The sequence below is a fragment of the Acomys russatus genome, chromosome 26 (assembly GCF_903995435.1).
Source record: "Acomys russatus chromosome 26, mAcoRus1.1, whole genome shotgun sequence".
NCBI classification, from domain to species: domain Eukaryota; kingdom Metazoa; phylum Chordata; class Mammalia; order Rodentia; family Muridae; genus Acomys; species Acomys russatus.
The window spans coordinates 34,085,444-34,103,862 of record NC_067162.1 but is presented as its reverse complement, the minus strand read 5'-3'; the positions used below and the strand labels follow the sequence as shown (position 1 = coordinate 34,103,862).

The 18,419-nt window shown below is 49.0% G+C and overlaps 1 protein-coding gene across 1 annotated transcript in view; it reads right to left on the bottom strand.

Moving 5' to 3' along the window:
- Window positions 1–317: 317 nt before the first annotated feature.
- Pmfbp1 (polyamine modulated factor 1 binding protein 1) overlaps window positions 318–18,419 on the bottom strand; it is a 40,652-nt gene continuing 22,550 nt past the window's right edge. Inside the window, exons 7-19 of the mRNA XM_051168893.1 lie at window positions 15,716–15,842; window positions 14,832–14,989; window positions 13,120–13,360; window positions 10,484–10,673; window positions 10,222–10,375; window positions 9,123–9,290; window positions 8,748–8,885; window positions 5,079–5,243; window positions 4,371–4,538; window positions 3,876–4,043; window positions 3,023–3,123; window positions 2,506–2,580; window positions 318–626 (exon numbers count right to left, since the gene is read on the bottom strand). Coding sequence (XP_051024850.1) covers window positions 356–626; window positions 2,506–2,580; window positions 3,023–3,123; window positions 3,876–4,043; window positions 4,371–4,538; window positions 5,079–5,243; window positions 8,748–8,885; window positions 9,123–9,290; window positions 10,222–10,375; window positions 10,484–10,673; window positions 13,120–13,360; window positions 14,832–14,989; window positions 15,716–15,842 — 2,124 coding nt within the window. The 3' untranslated portion in view covers window positions 318–355. The remainder of the gene's footprint in view (window positions 627–2,505; window positions 2,581–3,022; window positions 3,124–3,875; window positions 4,044–4,370; window positions 4,539–5,078; window positions 5,244–8,747; window positions 8,886–9,122; window positions 9,291–10,221; window positions 10,376–10,483; window positions 10,674–13,119; window positions 13,361–14,831; window positions 14,990–15,715; window positions 15,843–18,419) is intronic.

Genomic DNA, 18,419 nt, shown 5'->3' with positions numbered 1-18,419 from the left:
CTCAGGCCCAGGCTGAGTGGAGGGTTGGTGCACTCTTGTGGGATTTCCAGCCACATTAAAGAAGGAAGACATCCATTTTTTTCTTTCCCTCTTTTTCCTACACATCACAATGGGGCAGAGTCAGGGAAGGAGATAGGTCTGAGATATGAGGCACGTGGGTATCACCAACATTCTTAGATGTGAGGAACAGTAAGGATGTGGAAGGATGGCTCACTGGTCCAAGGTAAGCTAAGTGTGTGACTAAAGGTCTCTAGTAACCTGTTCTCTTCTTCCTTTATGAAGTCTAACCCAGTGGTCTTTAAAAAATGACATCACATTATTGCTGTTTTGGTTCATGGGACAAAGAAAGGAGACATTATGGTAGCAAAGAGCACGCGGCGCACGCACCCGAGCAGTGGGGCATCCCGATGTACTTGGTGATGTCCATTTTTGGTGTCAGGTCCTGGGATACCTCTCTCCAGCCCAGCGAACCACACAGCTTCCCGTTCTGGGCGGGCTCCAGTTTGCTTGGGCTCAGGACCTTGGCGCAGATCCTTGCGTTGCCACACTTCCGCTTCTTCTCTTCGATCTCACTCTTCAGCTTCTTGTTTTCCTGCTGCAGGTGGACCATTATGTTGTGGAGGTGGCTGTGGGAGGGAGAGGGCGGTGAGGGGGGATGGCTTGGTTGGCTTGGCTTCCTGTTGGGAAGAACTCGGGGGGTGTCACAGGTGAGGGGTGAGGAGGGCCCACCTTTTCAGAGCTGGGTTCTCATATATACCCTGTGTCCCATGGAAACAGCTCAGACCTGGGGGTGAGGAAGACCCAGGCAGAGGATCCCACTCGCCAGCTCCCGGCCGCTTGTCCATATTTTTGATGGGGACAATTAATGCTGCCTTGTCTGGGGCTCACGGAGGGAGTCAGTTTGAAAATGATGGAAATCGGATAGAAGAACCAGAGGCTGCTCTGGACAGCCTTCACTTTGGATGCTCATGGCGTTGTCTGGGAAACACCCTCAGCCAAAGCCAACAACCCTAGTTCTCTCTGCTTCCCTTTCTGAAGAGGAGAGAGAACAGGCTTTCTGACTCTGTTGAGAACCTGGCCATTTTTTTTCTCCCTGTTTTACAGAGGTGTTGGTAGAGCCAGGGGATACAGAGCAGAGGAAAGATAATGTGGCATCATCTCTATGGGCTAAGAGATGACACCTATTATCAACCTATGGGTTTCTCCTAACAAGGCTTGAGAGCACTGGGATGACAAGATTCTGTGGGGACAGGGGAAGACACTCAGCCTTCAGGGGCCTTTCCCTCCTCTTCTACAAATGGCTTCATCACTGCAGACAGACCTTGGCTCGATGCTTCAGCTTAGAATGTCTCTGGCTTCATAACAGTGTAAAAATGATATACACTCAATAGGAAACTACACTTTGAATTTTGATTTTTTTTCTTCTTCTCAGACTGGCAAGATGTGGCCCAGGCTTCTTAGGGGACACTGGGAAGTGTCAATGGACTTCAGCTTTCAGTTCAAGCACAGCCACTGCGCTGTAGCCACAGTGGGACTGAGCTGCCACATGTGGTAAATTAATGGGTATTAGACGCATGCTTGGCTGAATGATATTTTCAACTTATAGCGAGTTTATCCAGACATCACCCTACCTTAATTAAGTCAAGGAGTGCCTCTATTCTCAGCTCATGAGGTCTTAGGAAGATTAAGTAAGTCAGTGTGCGTAAAACACCTAGAATGGCTGGGCATGGTATCACACACGCCTGTAATCCCAGCACTCGGGAGGCAGAAGCAGGCGGATCTCTGTGAATTTGAAGCCAGCCTGGTCTACATAAAGCCTGGTATTATCTATTCCTTTCTATTTTCTTTGGCACTCTGGGCAATAAAGCATAGGGGCTTGCTCACACCATGCAAATATTCTACCACTGGACTATGTCCCTAGCTCTTTTTACAATTTTTAATATTTTGAGACAAGGACTCACTAAATTGACAGTCTAGCCTTGAACTAAATCTATAGCCCAGGCAGGCCTTGAACTTATGGTGGCCTGTGCCCCTGGGTATGGGGCTCTTGAGATTATGCCAAGTATTATTTTAGCTAAATCTTTTTATAAAATGTTTTTTCCCCCCATTAAGAAGTGTCATGGCCCCTTTTAGAAGCAGTCACGTGACAGGATGGATCCTTAGCCTCTTCTCTGGTCACATGTTTCGTCCACTTGCTCTCTGGAAATCTGCCCTCTTCTGTCCCCGTCCCCCAGTCCATGTGCCTCTGAGCAGGGTCTGGCATGGCCCTGTTCTCTGATCCTCTGTCAGCCTCTTCTATCAGTGGCCATGGTTTCTGATTCTCTGTGTCACAGTGGTCCTGCTCCCTCCTTCAGCTCGCTATCCAACTTAAGGAACTGTTTCAGGTCTCAGGGTCTGTCCGGATCTTTCCTTATTTTCTGGGTGGATGGGGGCTGGTCCCTATACGGGACATAGATTAGCCAGGGGTGGTTCCCAAGAGGCAACTGTGCAGGGAAGACAACTTACTCCTTTTCGCCAGTTAGCTTGGCGATGTATTTGACCTGTTCTCTCAGCTTGTTTCCAAGTTTCTCATTGGCAATCCTGTAATACAACACACAGGGGGAGAAGGCACTTCCCTACGTGGGCCGGGTGGGGGTAGGGGGAAGCTGCTTGTTGGGCAAGGGTCTCCTCAGCAGGGTTCTGCTGAGTCCTTGGCCCACATCACCTTGTCCCTAGGGGGAGAGCCTTGGGAGTCCTTGACAAGTAAAGACGCACATTCAGATGATGTATGCACCTTCAAGGGCATATGCACCGCCGGGGAAGAGGAAGCTTGTACCCCAGTGGTGAGTGCCTTGCATCTGACGCTACTCTGTTGCTATGTTGCAAGCTTTGCAGACCAGCCTGAAGGGGTGAGACCCCCCTCTGTCTGATTCCCAACCCTCGTGTGTCAGTGAGTTCTTGGGCAGGCATGTATGGTTAGGCACTGTGGTTCTCAGTTTGGCCTGGCCTTGGGACCTGCCCTACTTTTGTCTCGAATGCTTACTTCTGCTCCTTGGCCCATTGTTCCACGTTGCACATAATCTGGTCACTCTCCCGGTGGAGCCTGCAGGGCTCTTTGGCTGTCCTTGCAGGCAGGCAGCATGGCTTTGCATATGAGAGGAAAAATGAGACTATAAGGGGTGGGAACACTGACTGCTACCTCTCCCCTCCTCTCTCACACCCACCCCCAGTCTGGATTCTTCTTTCTGAGAAAATTAAAAAAAAAAAAAAAATCAACCCTGCCTAACCTGAGGCCAGGGCTGCCACACTCAGGACCTGCGCTTCTCACTGAGGTGACACCTCTGAGGGGGGACCATTCATGGCAGACACGGTAGACTGTACACTTACAGTAATGGTTCGTGGGCCAATGGCAGTGAAGCAACTTGTTCTAAAACAGTAATGTGCCGAGCCAGTATCACAGCAAAAGGAAGAAAGGAACCAGGAAGAGGTTTTTCATTTGAACAAGGGCCCTGTAGCCATCTAAGTCGTCCCAAGACTTCCTGCCATGAATGGCACCTCTCTGGTTGCTAGATACAGGGCATATCTAGAAGGCCACTTAACTAGCTCGATGGCAAAACCTGGCAGGGCATGCACAGGGGAGGGCGAACTAGGGGATGTGAGTGGTAACTGGTGTGCCCCAGTCTTTTGCTGAGGCAGGGCACTCATCTCTCTACAGCAACAAAACCACAGGGACGTAGGTGAGTTGAGAGGTGGCCAGGGACTATTCAGACTGCTTCCTGCAGAACAGCATGTGTGCATGTGTGTGTGTGTGTGTGTGTTCCTTGGTTCTGGCATTCCTAAAGACTGCCCAGTCAGGACGGGTGGAGAGGAAGTGACAGAATCCAAACAGTGTCCACCTCCTTCTCATCCGCAAGGAGGTTCTCTTTCAGGGTAGCCATTTCCTCCTGGAATTCCCGGAGCTGCGTCTCCTTAGCCGCCAGCATCTTGAGGTCATTTTGGTGCTGCTTCTGCCACTGCAGCACCTGGTTGCTCATCTCCTCCAGTTTCTTGTCAAAGGTGTGCACCTGCTCAGGAGTGCAAAGTGAGGGGGCGGGCAGGGGCGGGGCCAGGCAAGGTGGAGGGTGCCCTCTCTACCTACGCTGGAAGATTGGTCTGGGGACATTGGGGGTATGAGGGGGGTGTGTGCCTTTTATTTCCAGTGACCAGTAGAGGGCACCCCTGCTCTGATCTTCCTGCCTGCCTGTCATTCCAGATGCTGAGAAGGTGGGGCTGAGCCCAGCAGCCAAAGGGTATGGCTGAGTGCTAAAGAATTCTGCATGCAAAAGGTGACCTTGCGGACCTCTAAGAGGAAGGCAGTCCACACGCCGCCCTCCCTGCTCCCAGCCTCTCACCTCTAGCTCGCTCTGCTCGTGGAAGCCTTGCAGTTTTTTTAATTCTGCATTGAGCTTTTTCATCCTTTCCTCATAAGCCAGGATCTCATCTTCCAGCTGAGCTTTCCTCTCCTGGGTCTGTTGCAAGCTGCGCTGCAGGCTCTTTGTCTCGGAGGTGGCATGAGTGAGCTTCCAGCAAAGACAGAACGGATTAGAGTGGCCACCAGGGCCCTTGGCCTTCTCGGCTGAGTCTTTAGTACTGAAGGTTCCAGGCTTTCTCTGTCCTCTGCCTAGGGTGGTGCCCACGGGTTCCCTTGCCAGTGTTACCGAGGGGTGGGGAGGGACAGTGGTTGGACCTTTCATCACCCCGCTGCTGCCCCTTCCATTCCCTTTCTTTCTACTCTGATCCCAATGATCTGTAGACATGGTCACCAGAGATGGTGCTTGAAGTTCCCTGACAACCCAGACTGTGGGAAAGACCTTGTCCCTGAGTCACCTGTGAGGGCAAAGACTGGTTAGGTACCTCTGTCTCTGTCACCCACAACAGACACAAGGACAAGGACACACAAAGGGAAGTGAATATAGGCCTTCCTTGGGCGGACACCCCTGTCCAGGCAAGGGTTGAAAAGCACCAAGGCGTGCCAGTCGTATAAGGAATTGGCTCCCGCCCATTCACAGCCCCTGGACCTCTTTGAATACTTCCTGGGTGGAGAATTGGCATGGCCTCACCTTCTCCAGGGCTTGTGTCAGGTCGTCCTGGCAGACGCCTGACTTCCGCACAACCTCTTCGTAGGCTTCCTTGCTGACCATATTCTGGAGGCAGCTCTTTTCTTTCTGTACCGCCGAATCCAGCTGTGTCTGCAGGATCATGATGGAGTCCTTTTGGCGGGCTATCTTTAGGGAATAAGAACGTCACCGTCAGGGCTGTTCCTGGCCACAGGTGTATGACTGTAGGAGAGAGACTCTCTGCCATGAGCTGTGGAGTATCCAGGTTCACGCTCGCATCTTCATCCCCCTTACGGAATACAGAGCCCTCGCCAAGCTTCCCTGTATCTCTCCAGCCATATAGCCCATAATGGCTACCGTATCTCCAATATAAGAAGCACCGGGACATGCTAACTACACGAAATATGCTCCACAGATACAAAGCTCTCCCACATCTCACCCGCCTCTAACCACTCCTGTATACTCATTGCCAAGTGTAAGATGCAGAGGTGTTTTAAATATACTTCTGCTGGGGAGATAGCTCACTCCACACAGCGCTTATGAGGACTTGAGTGAGATTCCTAGAACCTGTTTTGAAAAAGATGGGTCTCGGGGCTGGGGAGATGGCTCAGTAAGGACTCGAGTTCAATTCCTAATACTCACATGGTGGCTTACAAACATCTGTAACTCCAGTCCTGGGGGATCTGATGCCTTCTCTGGCCTCTTGCAGGCATTGTATGTATATGGTACAGACATACATGTAAGCAAACCATATGTATACATATAAAAATTGCTGGGTATGGAAGTGTGCTCTTATAACTAATCCCAGTGCTGGGGAGGTTGAGGCAGGTGGATCCCTGGGATTCACATGCCAAACAGACTAGTCTATTTGTAGATTTCTAGGCCACTAAGAGACCTTGCTGAGAGAGAGAGAGAGAGAGAGAGAGAGAGAGAGAGAGAGAGAGAGAGAGGAGACATGAACTATAGCTGTCCTCTAGTCTCCACACGCACACATACATATCTACATGTCCATGTGCACCTGCACACACACCAACATGCAACCCAACACCAGGCTAGTAGATGTGACTCAGCATTTCACCTACCCAGCCCTGTCTGTATTTTAGTCACCTCTACGTCCTTGTTGGCCTTAGAGCACAACACAGAATAGTCACCCAATAGTCATATACTAAGCCTAAGTCTTTGGTTGAATGGAAAGTTACACTGTCTACTTAGAGATTCAAGTAGTGTACAGTGTAAGGGGGCCTACTGGACACAACCTTGGCAGAGGTATACTTAAAACAATTCCACATCTTCCACTTGGTAATGAGTATACTGAGGGGTTAAAGGTGGCTGTTGTGGAATCACACAATCTGGGTTGAGTTCCAGGTTCCTTCACTTGTTTCTCAGGCCCTCAGTTCTTCCTTCACAGGCCGGGAGCCTTTCAGCGCTTTTGTACGCTGTTTGTGATGACCAAATGAGATGATGCAGGAAAAAAAAAAGGGCTCTGTAATGGATCAGTCACCATACGGATGTGAATTATTAGACTCATCTCCTTGGATGTGAATTATTAGACTCATCTCCTTGCAGACTTTAAATCCAGGACAGAGATCTGTTGCTAAGTCAGAAGGCAGGAGAGGAAACTTAAGAATGTGTAGCCACTGAGTCATCCTTGCTTCCTTGCTTTGTCCCACAGTTGGCCCATCAGTTAATTCTCCCTAGTACCACTCTAGACTGGACATCCTCCTGACTGGCTTCCTCACAGCTATACTTACCCGCGTCCCCAACACACCTCCACACATTAGTGCAAGGTCCACATATCTTGTCCCTTTGAGGAAATTCTTTCAATAGCATCTCATTGTTCTTAAAATACAACTCAAAATTCCTTAACAGAGGTCTGTCCCTACTTATCTTTCCAATCTTATCATATACTGCTTTCTTTATCAGTACTTTCTAATTGCATTTGGTCTTGTTTCATTTCTTAGCTTATTTTAAGTATGTATAAAACTAGACTCAAACTAGAAACACAACAGTGAGCCAAAATTATGATTACTTTTATCATAGTATTGAGTTAAGAAGAAAGATGGTATCTTGACAGTAAAAATAGGCACTGACAGAAGTCAACACCTATACTGAGCAATGTATTAGTAACTGAGAAACTGAAGGAACTCCATAAAGGTAGCAATAAGCCCATAGGGCACATTGTACTGAAGCGGGTGTGTTGCATTAAGAACAAAGAAGATGCCTGCTACCGTTGCTGCCCATCACCACATACTGAAGATACTGTCCAATGTGACAAGGCAAGAAAAACAAAAATAACTATTACAAAGAGATATTCAGAAAACTGTGTTGTTTACAAATGATTTAAGTATCTACTAAAAATGATCCATAAAACAGACAATGTGGTGCATGCCTGTAATCCCAGCATGCAAGAGGGAGAGGTGGGGCAGCCTGGACTACATAGTGAGACCCTGCCTCAAAATAAAAGAGCTCATAAGCCTAGCGTACTAAAGGCCTTGGGTTTGATCCATAACATTGTATATACACATACACAAACACATACCTTGTGAAAATAAACTGAAAGATGATTACAATTTACAAGTAAGTTTACTAAGATGTTCAAACATAGAATTAATATATACAAATGGATGACATTTTAGATCAACATTAAAAAAAATTAAATACAGCAGAAACATGATACATCCAAATAAATGAAAAAGTTCTTAATGTATATTTCCTTGTTTTCAAATAGCAAAAAAAAAAAAAAAAAAAAAAAAAAAAAAAAAAAAATCAAATAAAATATGAGCTATTTTACAGAGTCAGCTTCTCAGTCCCCAGTGGCAAGATGTGGCTAGGGGTCATGCTACTGTCAGCTCAGACACATGACTTGTCTGTCACCATGGAGAGGCACAATGTGCTTCTGGGTAGTGCTCAGCTTAAGCACAGAATGGTCGTGTGATTTCAGACCTTTTTGTATTAGGAAAGATTAAAGGATGCCTGGGTTTTCACTCGTAGCTCAAGAGACTCGTCTTCTAAGTACTATATATATTTTTTTCTTGTCCAGAAGGATATAATACAGTCTGTTAGGGGGAAACCCATGTGTGCTGGGGAAAAAGGATCCACATTAGAGTTGGATGGCCCAGGCTCAAACACTGGTTTGTCCCGTCACTTACTAATTAGTGGCCCAGGGACTCGGCCTTTCTTTCCTTTGTAAATGGGGGATCACAGTGGCGTGTACTTTGGTAGAGTAAAGCAGATGAGGAAGGTAAAGAGCACAGTTCCTAGGAATACGCCGTGCCTAATGGAACCCGAGCTGGAATGAAATGACTCTCTCCTGGCACCAGTGGTGCTTTGCACTTAGTTTTGAGAACATTCTCTCTCAAGTGGCCCCAAACAACAAATTCATTGAGAGGCTTTTGTTTTGTTTTGTTTGTTTTGTTTCGTCTAATTTGTGTCACTGGTGGAAAATTCCAGGTAGTTTGGGTGGGGTTTCTCCCAAGCAGAAAAGAAACCTGTTTCTTAAGGAAGAATTGCCACGCCCCCCCCCACTCTCTTACATGCACACCAGGGTCTATAGCCACCTCCCACCCATTAAAAGGCAGAGGTGAGCTGCCAAGGACTCAGCATAGGTGTGGGAGAGGAGGACCGAGGCGAAAGTCTGCGGGGTTCCCTTCTTTGGGGGTGCTGTCTACTCACCTCTATGTTGAGGTCTTGGATGACTTTCTGGGAGTTGTTGTATTTGTTGATGGAGGACTGCAGGTGTGAAGTACAGCTGTTCAGCTCTGTCTGGAGGTTCTCCTTCTCCTCCTCCAGCTTTCTCGCGTGCTCCTTCGCCTGCTCTCCCAGCGAAAGGCAAAGCCCACCCGAGCCCCGAGAGCGGTTACTCGGTTACTCGGAGACTCCTCTCCTCCCCTCCTCCTCTGCCCCGTGGCTTCTCAGGTCTCCTCCCTCTCCTGCTGACTGGTTCCCTTCCCTCCATCCTCTGCTGAGCTCCGAGGGAGCTCCCCGGCTGTCTGCCACCCTCTTGGCCCTGGATCCAGCGGTCTCATCTTCCCAGGAGGGCTCTCTCACCATCTTTTCTTTCTTTTTTTCTTCCTGTCGCAAAGCCTCGATTTCTCCTTCCAGTGACTTTTCCTGCTCCTTGATCTTTTTCAGGTACTCCCGTTTCTCCTCCAGGAACCCTTTAACCTCCAGAAGTTCTTCTTCTAGCTTGTTTTTGGCTTTTGTTAGCTCCTTTTGCTGAAGAGGGGGAAAAAAAAAAAGAAAGAAAAAGGTTGGCTGGAGACTATACTATCATATTTGGGAAAAGAGATCCAGGAAACAACTGTGATGGTGATTTCCCCCTCCCAGCGTAGGCGGCGGGAACATTCACTTTAATGCTCCTCAACACCTTTTTGTTTCGTTTTGTTTAGCTAAACCAATTTATGGGTCCAGTTCCTATAATGTCAACCTTCCCAGCAACTCAACCAACTCTTCATACAAAAACCTCTTTGAATAAAGGGAATCTTAGAAGAGCACAAAAGGATCAGGGATCAAAGACTTTCAACTGATGGACAAGGGCAGCCTTTCAGTCATTGGAAGAGAGCAGCGGAGGCTGGGGAGCGAGGTCAGTAGGTGAGCATTTACTGAAGACAAATGGGTGAATGAGCCGGCTCTGAATGAGAGTGTCCCCTCACGAGCTCCTGCATGAGGAGCCTGCCTGGTCCACAGTTGTTGGCAATGTTTGGCTTAGGTTTAGGACATGCAGCTTTGCGGGAGGAAGAGTGTCACTAGGAATGGATTATTCCTGCTTTGTGCTTGTGTCTCAAAGTGAGACCTTGAAACATTTTGCCCCAGCCAGCATGCCTGCCAATCCTTCTGCACTCCCCACCCCCGGCCATGATGGACTTAAGCCCTCTGCAACATAAGGCCAAATAGACTCTTCCTTCTCTCAGTCTCCTTGGCCACGCTGTTACATGTTGCTGTTACAGCAACAAGAAAGAAACCAACACAACCTCCTGCGTCGTCCTCTGGCTCTTTTTAAACTTAACCCTTGAACATGCTTACTGCTGGTCACGGAATCTGGTCCTGAGTGACTGGCATAATAGTCTAATACAGGTGCTAGGAATGCACCAGACTGACCCATGTAGCTCCTTAGGGCAGGAGCGCTGGAGGCACCTTGCTCTCTTACCTTTTGTTCAGAAACCTTGGCAGCATCAAGCAACTCATTTATTTTTCTTTCATCTTCCTTCTGCGTCTTCTGAAGCAGTGACTTCTCCTTGTCCAGATCTGCAAGCCTCCGCTGGCCTTCATTGAGTTCTGAGGTCAGTTCCTCTATCCGTTTCCTGCAGTGAGGTGAGCACAGGAAGAGCTTCAGGGCCTCTGTTGATGGATGGTGGAGCTGGTCCCACCCTAGGGCATGCCATGTGATCCAGGGCTGGGCCTGGGGGTACCTGTTGCCTGTTTGTTCCTCTTCAATGGTCTTGTACTCCTTCTGCAGTCTCTTCAGCTGACCCTGCAGATCGTTGATGACGTCTGTCTTCTGCTGGTCCAGGAGAAGGCAGCTCTCGATTTTCCGATGAGCTTCTTGTAGGTTGCTTCCAGCCTGATGTGCTTCTTCCTTACACTTGGCCAGATTCTGATCTGAAGCAACCAAGGAGGGCTCCGTGTGAGAGGGAGCACACAGGGGGCTCAGTCGGGACTCACTAAAGACCAAACCTTTATTCTGCGACAGCATACTTCAGTTGCCACCCTGTCCTCACCTTTCATGACGACATCGGGAATTGTGCTAAACTGCCTACCTTCAACCACCCTTTAGCCATGGATCCCTTCCTGATTAAAATCAAACCGTCATAGAAACTGTTCAGCATCTCCTGTGGGACTCCTTCTGTCATTAGGGACAAATCCTAGTGCTCTGGTGAGCACTATCATAGAGAATTTGGAAAAGCTATGAATTGACTTTTTTTTTTCTTTTTTGATGCCAGGGGCCAAGCACATACAAAACACACGCTCTACCACTAAGTAACATCCTAGCCTGAGAACTCCGCATTGTTAAACTCATACTGCCCACGGACTCAGCTGTGATAACTGTGGACGGACTTGCGATGAGGGACAGAAGCAGACTCAGCCTTTGAAGGAGGAGGGACGTGTTCTAGGGAGGGGACTGTGGGAACAGATGTGCGGGGAAGGGAATGTGGAGGAATGTGTGGGTGAAGTCGATGAGAAGCAGAGCTGGGATGGAAACGGGGAAGGATGGTGGGCCGCAGCTGAGCAAGAAGGTGGGTCAGAGAGGGATCAGAAGATTGACAGCCCGAGAGGAGGGCTTAGACTTGCAGCAATAACCAAGAGGGCCATGTAAGGGAAAGAGCACACTAGGACACCGAAATGCATGTTGGTCATGGTGGTGTATTTTGGAGGCAGGGCCAGGGAGATCTCCAGAGGACCAACCTGGTCTAGTGAGTTCCAGGCCAGCCAAAGCTACAAGGTGTGACTCTGTCTCAAGCAAATAAACACACATACACACAAACAAACAGCGGTGCATTCAATTAGAGGAGACTTCCAGCAATATCCCCTGGGGGAAGAGGCCCTGCTGGGCTGTCACTGGGATTTTTATTTGTGTGTGTATGTATGTATGTATGTATGTATATATGTATGTATGTATGTATATATTTTTATTGGTTGAGTGTATTTCCTCACTCTACAGTATTCTGGTATACCATAAGAAAGATAGTGTCATTGAGGAAGCAATTATACATTTTGTAAGAAGGAGACAGGGAGATTTAAGAAAAAAAAAAAAAAAAAAAAAAAAAAAAAAAGAAAGAAGAGATTATTTCCCAGTTTTGGGAGAGCTGAGAGGAGCAGATGGGATGCTGATGGGCAGGACTGCTAACAGTTTCAAAGTTTCTGAGGAGGAAGAAGCTCATTAAGGGATGATTAGCTAACTAGAGAGGGTGGGGGCCGCAGCTGCAAGGATGGAGGACTTTGGTCAGAGCGTGGAGAAAAGGAGAGACTCAAGAGGTCTGGGTTGGACTGAGGCATGATGTCGACAGAGCTAAGGGCTGACTGTGGGTCCCTAGGTTGTCAGGACAGAGCTGGGGGGAGAGGAGCCAAGCTATGGATATTTTTTTTTATATTGATAGCCAATTCACTTAGCATAGAATGTGCCTTTTTGTTTGTTTGTTTGTTTCAAGACAAGGTTTCTCTGTGTAGCCTAGGCTGTCCTGGACTTGCTTTGTAGACTAGGCTGGCCTCAAACTCACATCAATGCGCCTGCCTCTTCCTCCTGAGTGCTGGGATTAAACGCGTGCACCACCATCCCCAGCTCAGAATGTACCTCTTTAGAGTGGCTAATGCAGTGGGTTTTAGTGAGCTCACACAGTTGTATAACAATCAAGTTAAGAACATTGTCATTGCTCCAAGTGCATGCACACACGCATGCATATACGCATGGCTTTAATCCCAGCACTCAGGAGGCAGAGGCAGGCAGATCTCTGTGAATTCGAGGCCAACCTGGTCTTCAAAGCAAGTTCCAGGAAGCCAGGGCTGTTACACAGAGAAACTCTGACTCAAAAAGCCAAAAAACCAAACACACACACACACACACACACACACACACACACACACACACACACACAAGACCCCCAAACGTTGCCATCATTATGAAGAAACCCTGACCCTGAGGCAAGAAGAGATTGGTGAGTGGAGAAAGCAGGCTCCTCCGAGACATAAAGACCAGGTCCCCAGCACATGCTACAGAACAGAATGTGTTTGGAAGGAAAGAGGAGGAGGTAGGGTTGAAAAGCAGAGAGGGAGAAACACAATGTGTGAAGGCCCTGTTGTCTCTGCTGCCCAGCTGGACTGGGGCATTCATTTCGTCTAAGGTGGCTGAGGGAGGAGAGCAAGAGGCCGCAGCAGGGGTTCAGAGGGCCCGTGAGTTTAGATGGGAGAGTTCAGGAGAGTTGAGGGAACTTCTGGGAGGTATACAAGATGAAGTCATGGGGTGTTGCTGAAGGCCTTAGGTGCTTCGGCCATTCGGAGAGATGGGGCTGGAAGTGTGGGGGGCGGGCAGTGTGAGCCTGGGGTCTCTCACCTGCCAGCTTCTGCTGCTCTTTGGCCTCCTCAAGACTTTCCTTCAGCGTCTGGATCTCGACCCGCAGCGCGTCGCACTTCGTTTTGGCTGCTTCCTGCCTGGCCTCGTGGAGATTCGCCTCGAAGTCTTTGGCCCCGCGCTGTAGCTTCTCCAGCTCCGTCTCTTTCTCCATGAGGGTGTTCTGCACTTGGGTCAGTTTCTTTTCCAGCTCATTCAGCCTCTCATCCTTGTCTTGGAGCAACTGAGGACAGCAGAGAAGAGGGATGCTGAGAGTGGCCTGAGCCACCGGCCACCGCGTAGTTAGAGGTTATACCGGCATGCCGCCGTCCTGGGATAGTGCAAGAACCTTCTACCTGTGCTTGAACACAGGCAGCTCTGGCTTGTAATGTGGAAGGTCCCCTCTGGCTACTGCAGGGAACCCGAAATGGTGCTCACAGCCAGAGCTGCCTGTGTTTAAAACCCTCTGCTGGCTTTGGCTTTACTTAGAAAAAAGGCCCAAGTCTTTTCATCTACGTCTCCGGAGGCTCGTGAACGGGTCCTACCTAGGCTACCTGTCTGGCTTGGCATCCAGGAACCCCAGCCCGTCTCAGCTTCAGCTAGCCTCCTGCACCCGGGAGGTCTTTGTGCTTGCTGTGCCCTCTGCCTGGACTGTTCTTCCTCAAGAGCCCTGCCTTCAGCTCTCTCTCGGTGTTAGGCACCATACTGCGGAACAAACCTGGGGATTCTGTCCCTGCATTCAAATCTCTGCTGAGTGTCACCTTACCAGAGAGGCCCTCTATTATGACCCTGTAGGAAGTTTGTCAGACTCTGCATCCCTCTATCAGGATTATGTGTTAATTTTTATACTCTCTTTGTATCTATCCCCCTGTGCACGACAATGAGCATGTCCCACGCTTTGTGGCCCGTGTCTCCATACGTAGAATGGAGTCTGGCAAGTTGTACACACAAGAGTGTGGAGTGAATGCTGGTGAAGCTGTGCATCTCTAGACTCTTTGCTTTTTTTTTTTTTTTTTTTTTTAATGCTCTACTTTTCTAGATGCTTCTATTTTGACTGGTGGATTTCAGCCTTATTTTAACAAAAGAGGTTTTAATGACTGGAAACCAGCTATACATTATTTTTAGTAGTGCTGAGGAACAGAGAGGGTTTGGATTGTGCTGACTATCAAGGCTTGCCCTGGTTTCACAAACTTTCCTGTTCTTGGCTCTGGTTGGTTCTAGGCTTTTTCAGGAACAAGTTTATAATAGTGACTACAGATCTCGCAGGACACAGCATGGCTGCACTAACATTTCACACTCTGTGGTTTATATAGTCAAAGGATATTTGTGAATGTGTGTGTGTGCGCGTGTGTGTGTGTGTGTGCGCGCGTGCGCGCGCACGCGTGTGTGTACATGTGTGAGATTTGTTTTTGACACAGGGAAGCATTTTAGAGCTTAGGCTGGCTTTCACCTTCTTTGTTCTGTTTCCCAGATGCTGGGATTACAGGCACGCACCACTGTGCTCAGCTTTATTCCCAGGTCTCACTTGCTTTTAGAAATACCGAAGAAGTTCTGTGAATGCTGCCCAGCCTGAGGAGCCCCTTGCTCTCACTGTACATGTGCCCACGAGACTTCCATAATAGCCACAGCAGACACAGAAGCTCCTTCCCCAAGGCCTGGCCTCACGCTCGCCCCATTGGCAGTCCCCCATCAGGACGCTGGGAGTGCTAGCTCACCTTGTCCTTCTTTAGGGCCAGATTCTGGGACTCTGTGCACTGCTGCTGCAGATCCTGTAGCCGGCGCTGCAGGACGGCAGCATCTTTGTCCTTCTTCTCCATGTGGGCTGATGTCTCCTCCCGCAGCCCATGGAGGTCCAGCTCTAGTTTCATCATGTCTAATACGGGTAAGACAACACGGCTCCCATCAGAGGCTGGTGCTTCCCTCCTACTCCCCAGCCATGGCTCATCCATCAGAGGCTGGTGGTTCCCTCCTACTCCCCAGCCATGGCTCATCCATCAGAGGCTGGTGCCCTGCCACTCCCCAGCCATGGCCCCCATCAGAGGCTGGTGCCCTCCCACTCCCCAGCCATGCCTTAAAAAATTTTTTTTATTTTATTTAATTTATTCAGATTACATCTCAATTGTTATCCCATCCCTTGTATCCTCCCTCCCTCCCAGTTTCACCCTATTCCCTTTCCCTATGTCTGTGACTGAGGGGGGACCTCTTCCCCCTCTAAATGATCATATGCTATCAAGTCTCATCTTGGTAGCCTGCTATCCTTCCTCTGAGTGCCACCAGGCCTCCCCATCAAGGGAAATTGGGATAGATGACAGGATGTCCTATTGGGTCTCTAGGTGAGAGAAGTATGGGAGAATGGGGAAATAGAAGGACCCAGAAGGTCCTTGAAACCTACAAGAAGAACATTAGGATGGGCAGATCTGCACATCCTAGGGGGTCCTGCTCAAACTACTGCACCAACCAAGGACAATACGTGCAGTAAACATCGAACCCCTACTCAGATCTAGCCAATTGACAGGACATTCTCCTGAGTGGAGAGCGGGGATTGGCTCTCTCTCACACGAACTCTGGTGCCCCACATTTGATCGCGGTCCTGTTTTACCCTTCGTGATGTTTTTCTTCTGCTCTGACACGGCTTCCAGCTCCATGCGCAGGTCCTTCACGAGGTTCTGGCACTCCTCCACGTGCAGGCACTGGCTGTCCTTCTGATCCTGCAGGTGCTTCAGGATCTAAGCATTAGAAGGAAGTCGAGGAGGGTAAGCGCACAAAGGAACCATTTTCCCTTCCTTTCATGCCTTCTATTTATTTAGTATACGTATGTAAGTGTGTGCAGGCAGGTGTTTGCACAAGTGTGTGTGTGATTCTGGGTGTCTTCCTCAGCCATTCCCTATATCATCACCATCACCATCATCATCATCATCATCATCATCATCATCATCATCATCATGAGACAGGACCTCTCACTGAATCTTACCCACTTGGCTAGCCTGGTTCCCAGGATCTGTCTCGGCTTCCCCAGCTCTGGGATGTCTGCATATAACTCCAAATCCAGTTTTTCATTCGAGTTCTGGGTAAAAAGCTCGGGGGGCCTATGCTTGCATAGCAAGCAACTTTACTGACTCAACTGTTTCCACAATCCCTGGAAGGGTGCCTTCTTAAAGACAAAATGTCCATAGTACAACCCCCTGGAGACAGACAGCACAGAAGAGGGTATCAGAGGCCGGGGAGGGCATGGGGAAAGACTGCTAGTGAGTGGCTTGAGAGCCTCAGGGCAGGTGAAAATATTCTAGACTTGGACAATAGTGACTGTTACCTAGCCTTAGGAATATACTAACCACCAAGGTGAGTCTTGTGGTTTTTATTACATCTCAATCTGACAGGGGAAGCTGGTCTTTAGCAGAGTGAGACAATGACAATGAGAGTGACCTACAGAAATGGCCAGAGGTTGATGAGGGCTATGGAAGGTACAACAGAGCAAAGTGAGCACAGAAGTGGAGGGCACCGGGTGTTGCAGACATGGTGTGTGTGGCTACTGTAAATAGGATGGTGGGTTGACCTCACATAGGAGCTTACTGAAGAAGGGGCAGGGGGAGGCATACGGAACTATCTGAGGGAGAGCTTTGACACAGAGAGACTCACTGGCCGAGGACCAGGAACTAGATGGAGAAGTGAGGGGAGAGTGGGGCGGAAGGAGGATGAAGAGCTCTGGCTCGTCCCATTGCGCTAGGCTCGGAGTTTCTCCAGATACTCTCTTCCATTTTGAAGCAGGCAATGGCCGCCCAGTGCCCAGGAGGCAGGGCATGGGGCTGAACTGCAGGCCATCCAGGGTGCTGAGGGATTTGTTATGTGACTTTGAAGTCAGTTAGAAGGAAAGCTACAGCCTGAAGTCAGAGAGGACAGCTGGGGAAACACAGGAAAGGACAAGGCTTACACACCTCTGGGAAGGTCTATGAGAGTGTCTTCAGAAAGGTTCAATTAGGACTGTGAATGTTGGGACTGGGGTCCTGGAGTGAATGAAAAGGAGAAAGCAAGCTGAGCCCCACCTTTCCTCTCTCTCTGCCTCCTGACCATGGATGCCATGTGACCAGCCTTCCTTTGTTCCTGCCACCAGGACTTCCTGCTTTGAGTGTCAGCCAAAATAAGTCTTTCTCTCTTGAGGTGTGTCTTGCCAGGTATTTGGTTACATAAATGAAAAGAGTGACATGCAGGTGTATTCTTTTTTTGGGGAGAAGCGGGCATCATGCCAAAGTGGCTATTGATGAGATGATGTTGTATCACTGTTGCCTCCTGGACCGAAACATTTCATCCTGCAGGGAGGCATCTTAAGACAGAAGGTGGACAGCTCAAAATAGCTTCAGGAAGTCACCAGGCCCCTCCCTGTCAGAGTAAGCAATAAAGCTGCTAAAAAGACTCAGAGCAGACAAGCTGCAAACACGACTCGGAGGCAAGACAAGCTGCCTGGAAGAAGCAGAAGGCACCCAAGATGTCTGGAAGAGGCGAAGACCAACTGAGTCACAGTTGCTCTCCAACCTGTTGCGCTGCCTGCAGGCTGTGCATGTGCTCCAGGTTGCCAGCTTTTGACAGCTGTCACCCGTACTGGGGTAGGCTTTGGTGATGCAGCTGCCATTGGGCCAATTCTGTTCCTATAAGTAACCCCAGTAAAACTTATTGGTTCACCAAGTTGGACTTTGGTGGTATCTGTGTTTTCTGTCATCGGTTCCCTATCTGGGGTGACTAGACCTAAGCCGTGTGACAAGAGCGGTCTTGTCACACAACAGATGCTGTTGTAGATCAGGATATGAACACCATCATTTCAACCCGTAGTGATGACGTTTGTAGTTTCAAAGATGACCTTTGAAGTTCAGTATCCATGCCACAGTCATCTGACTTCCTGGAACTGCAAAGTCCTGAAGAGTCCCCCAGCCCCGCTAGAGGTCCCCTGGGAGAACTTATGTGTTGTTTCTTTTCTCAGCTTCTCCTCTGCTTTTATTGCTGCATACCCCAGCTCCATCCGGGCCCATGCAGGCGTGCATCAATTCTCCACTGTATGCTGTCCAAGCTGGCGTTGCCATGGACCTCATGCTGAAGCATGGCAGACTGAAGAGCTCACCATGTTTTGACTCATCATGGTTCATCAAAACTTGCTGTTTGTTGACATGGCTTAACTGCTTGTTTGTTACTAGACTCAACCTGTGATACCGCTTTTATACACATTTCACGTGCTGCATGCATGTGACTTTGTGCGTGGTGAAGTACAGATGAGTGCCAGTGCCCACGGAAGCTGTACTCCTACAGCTGGAGTTACT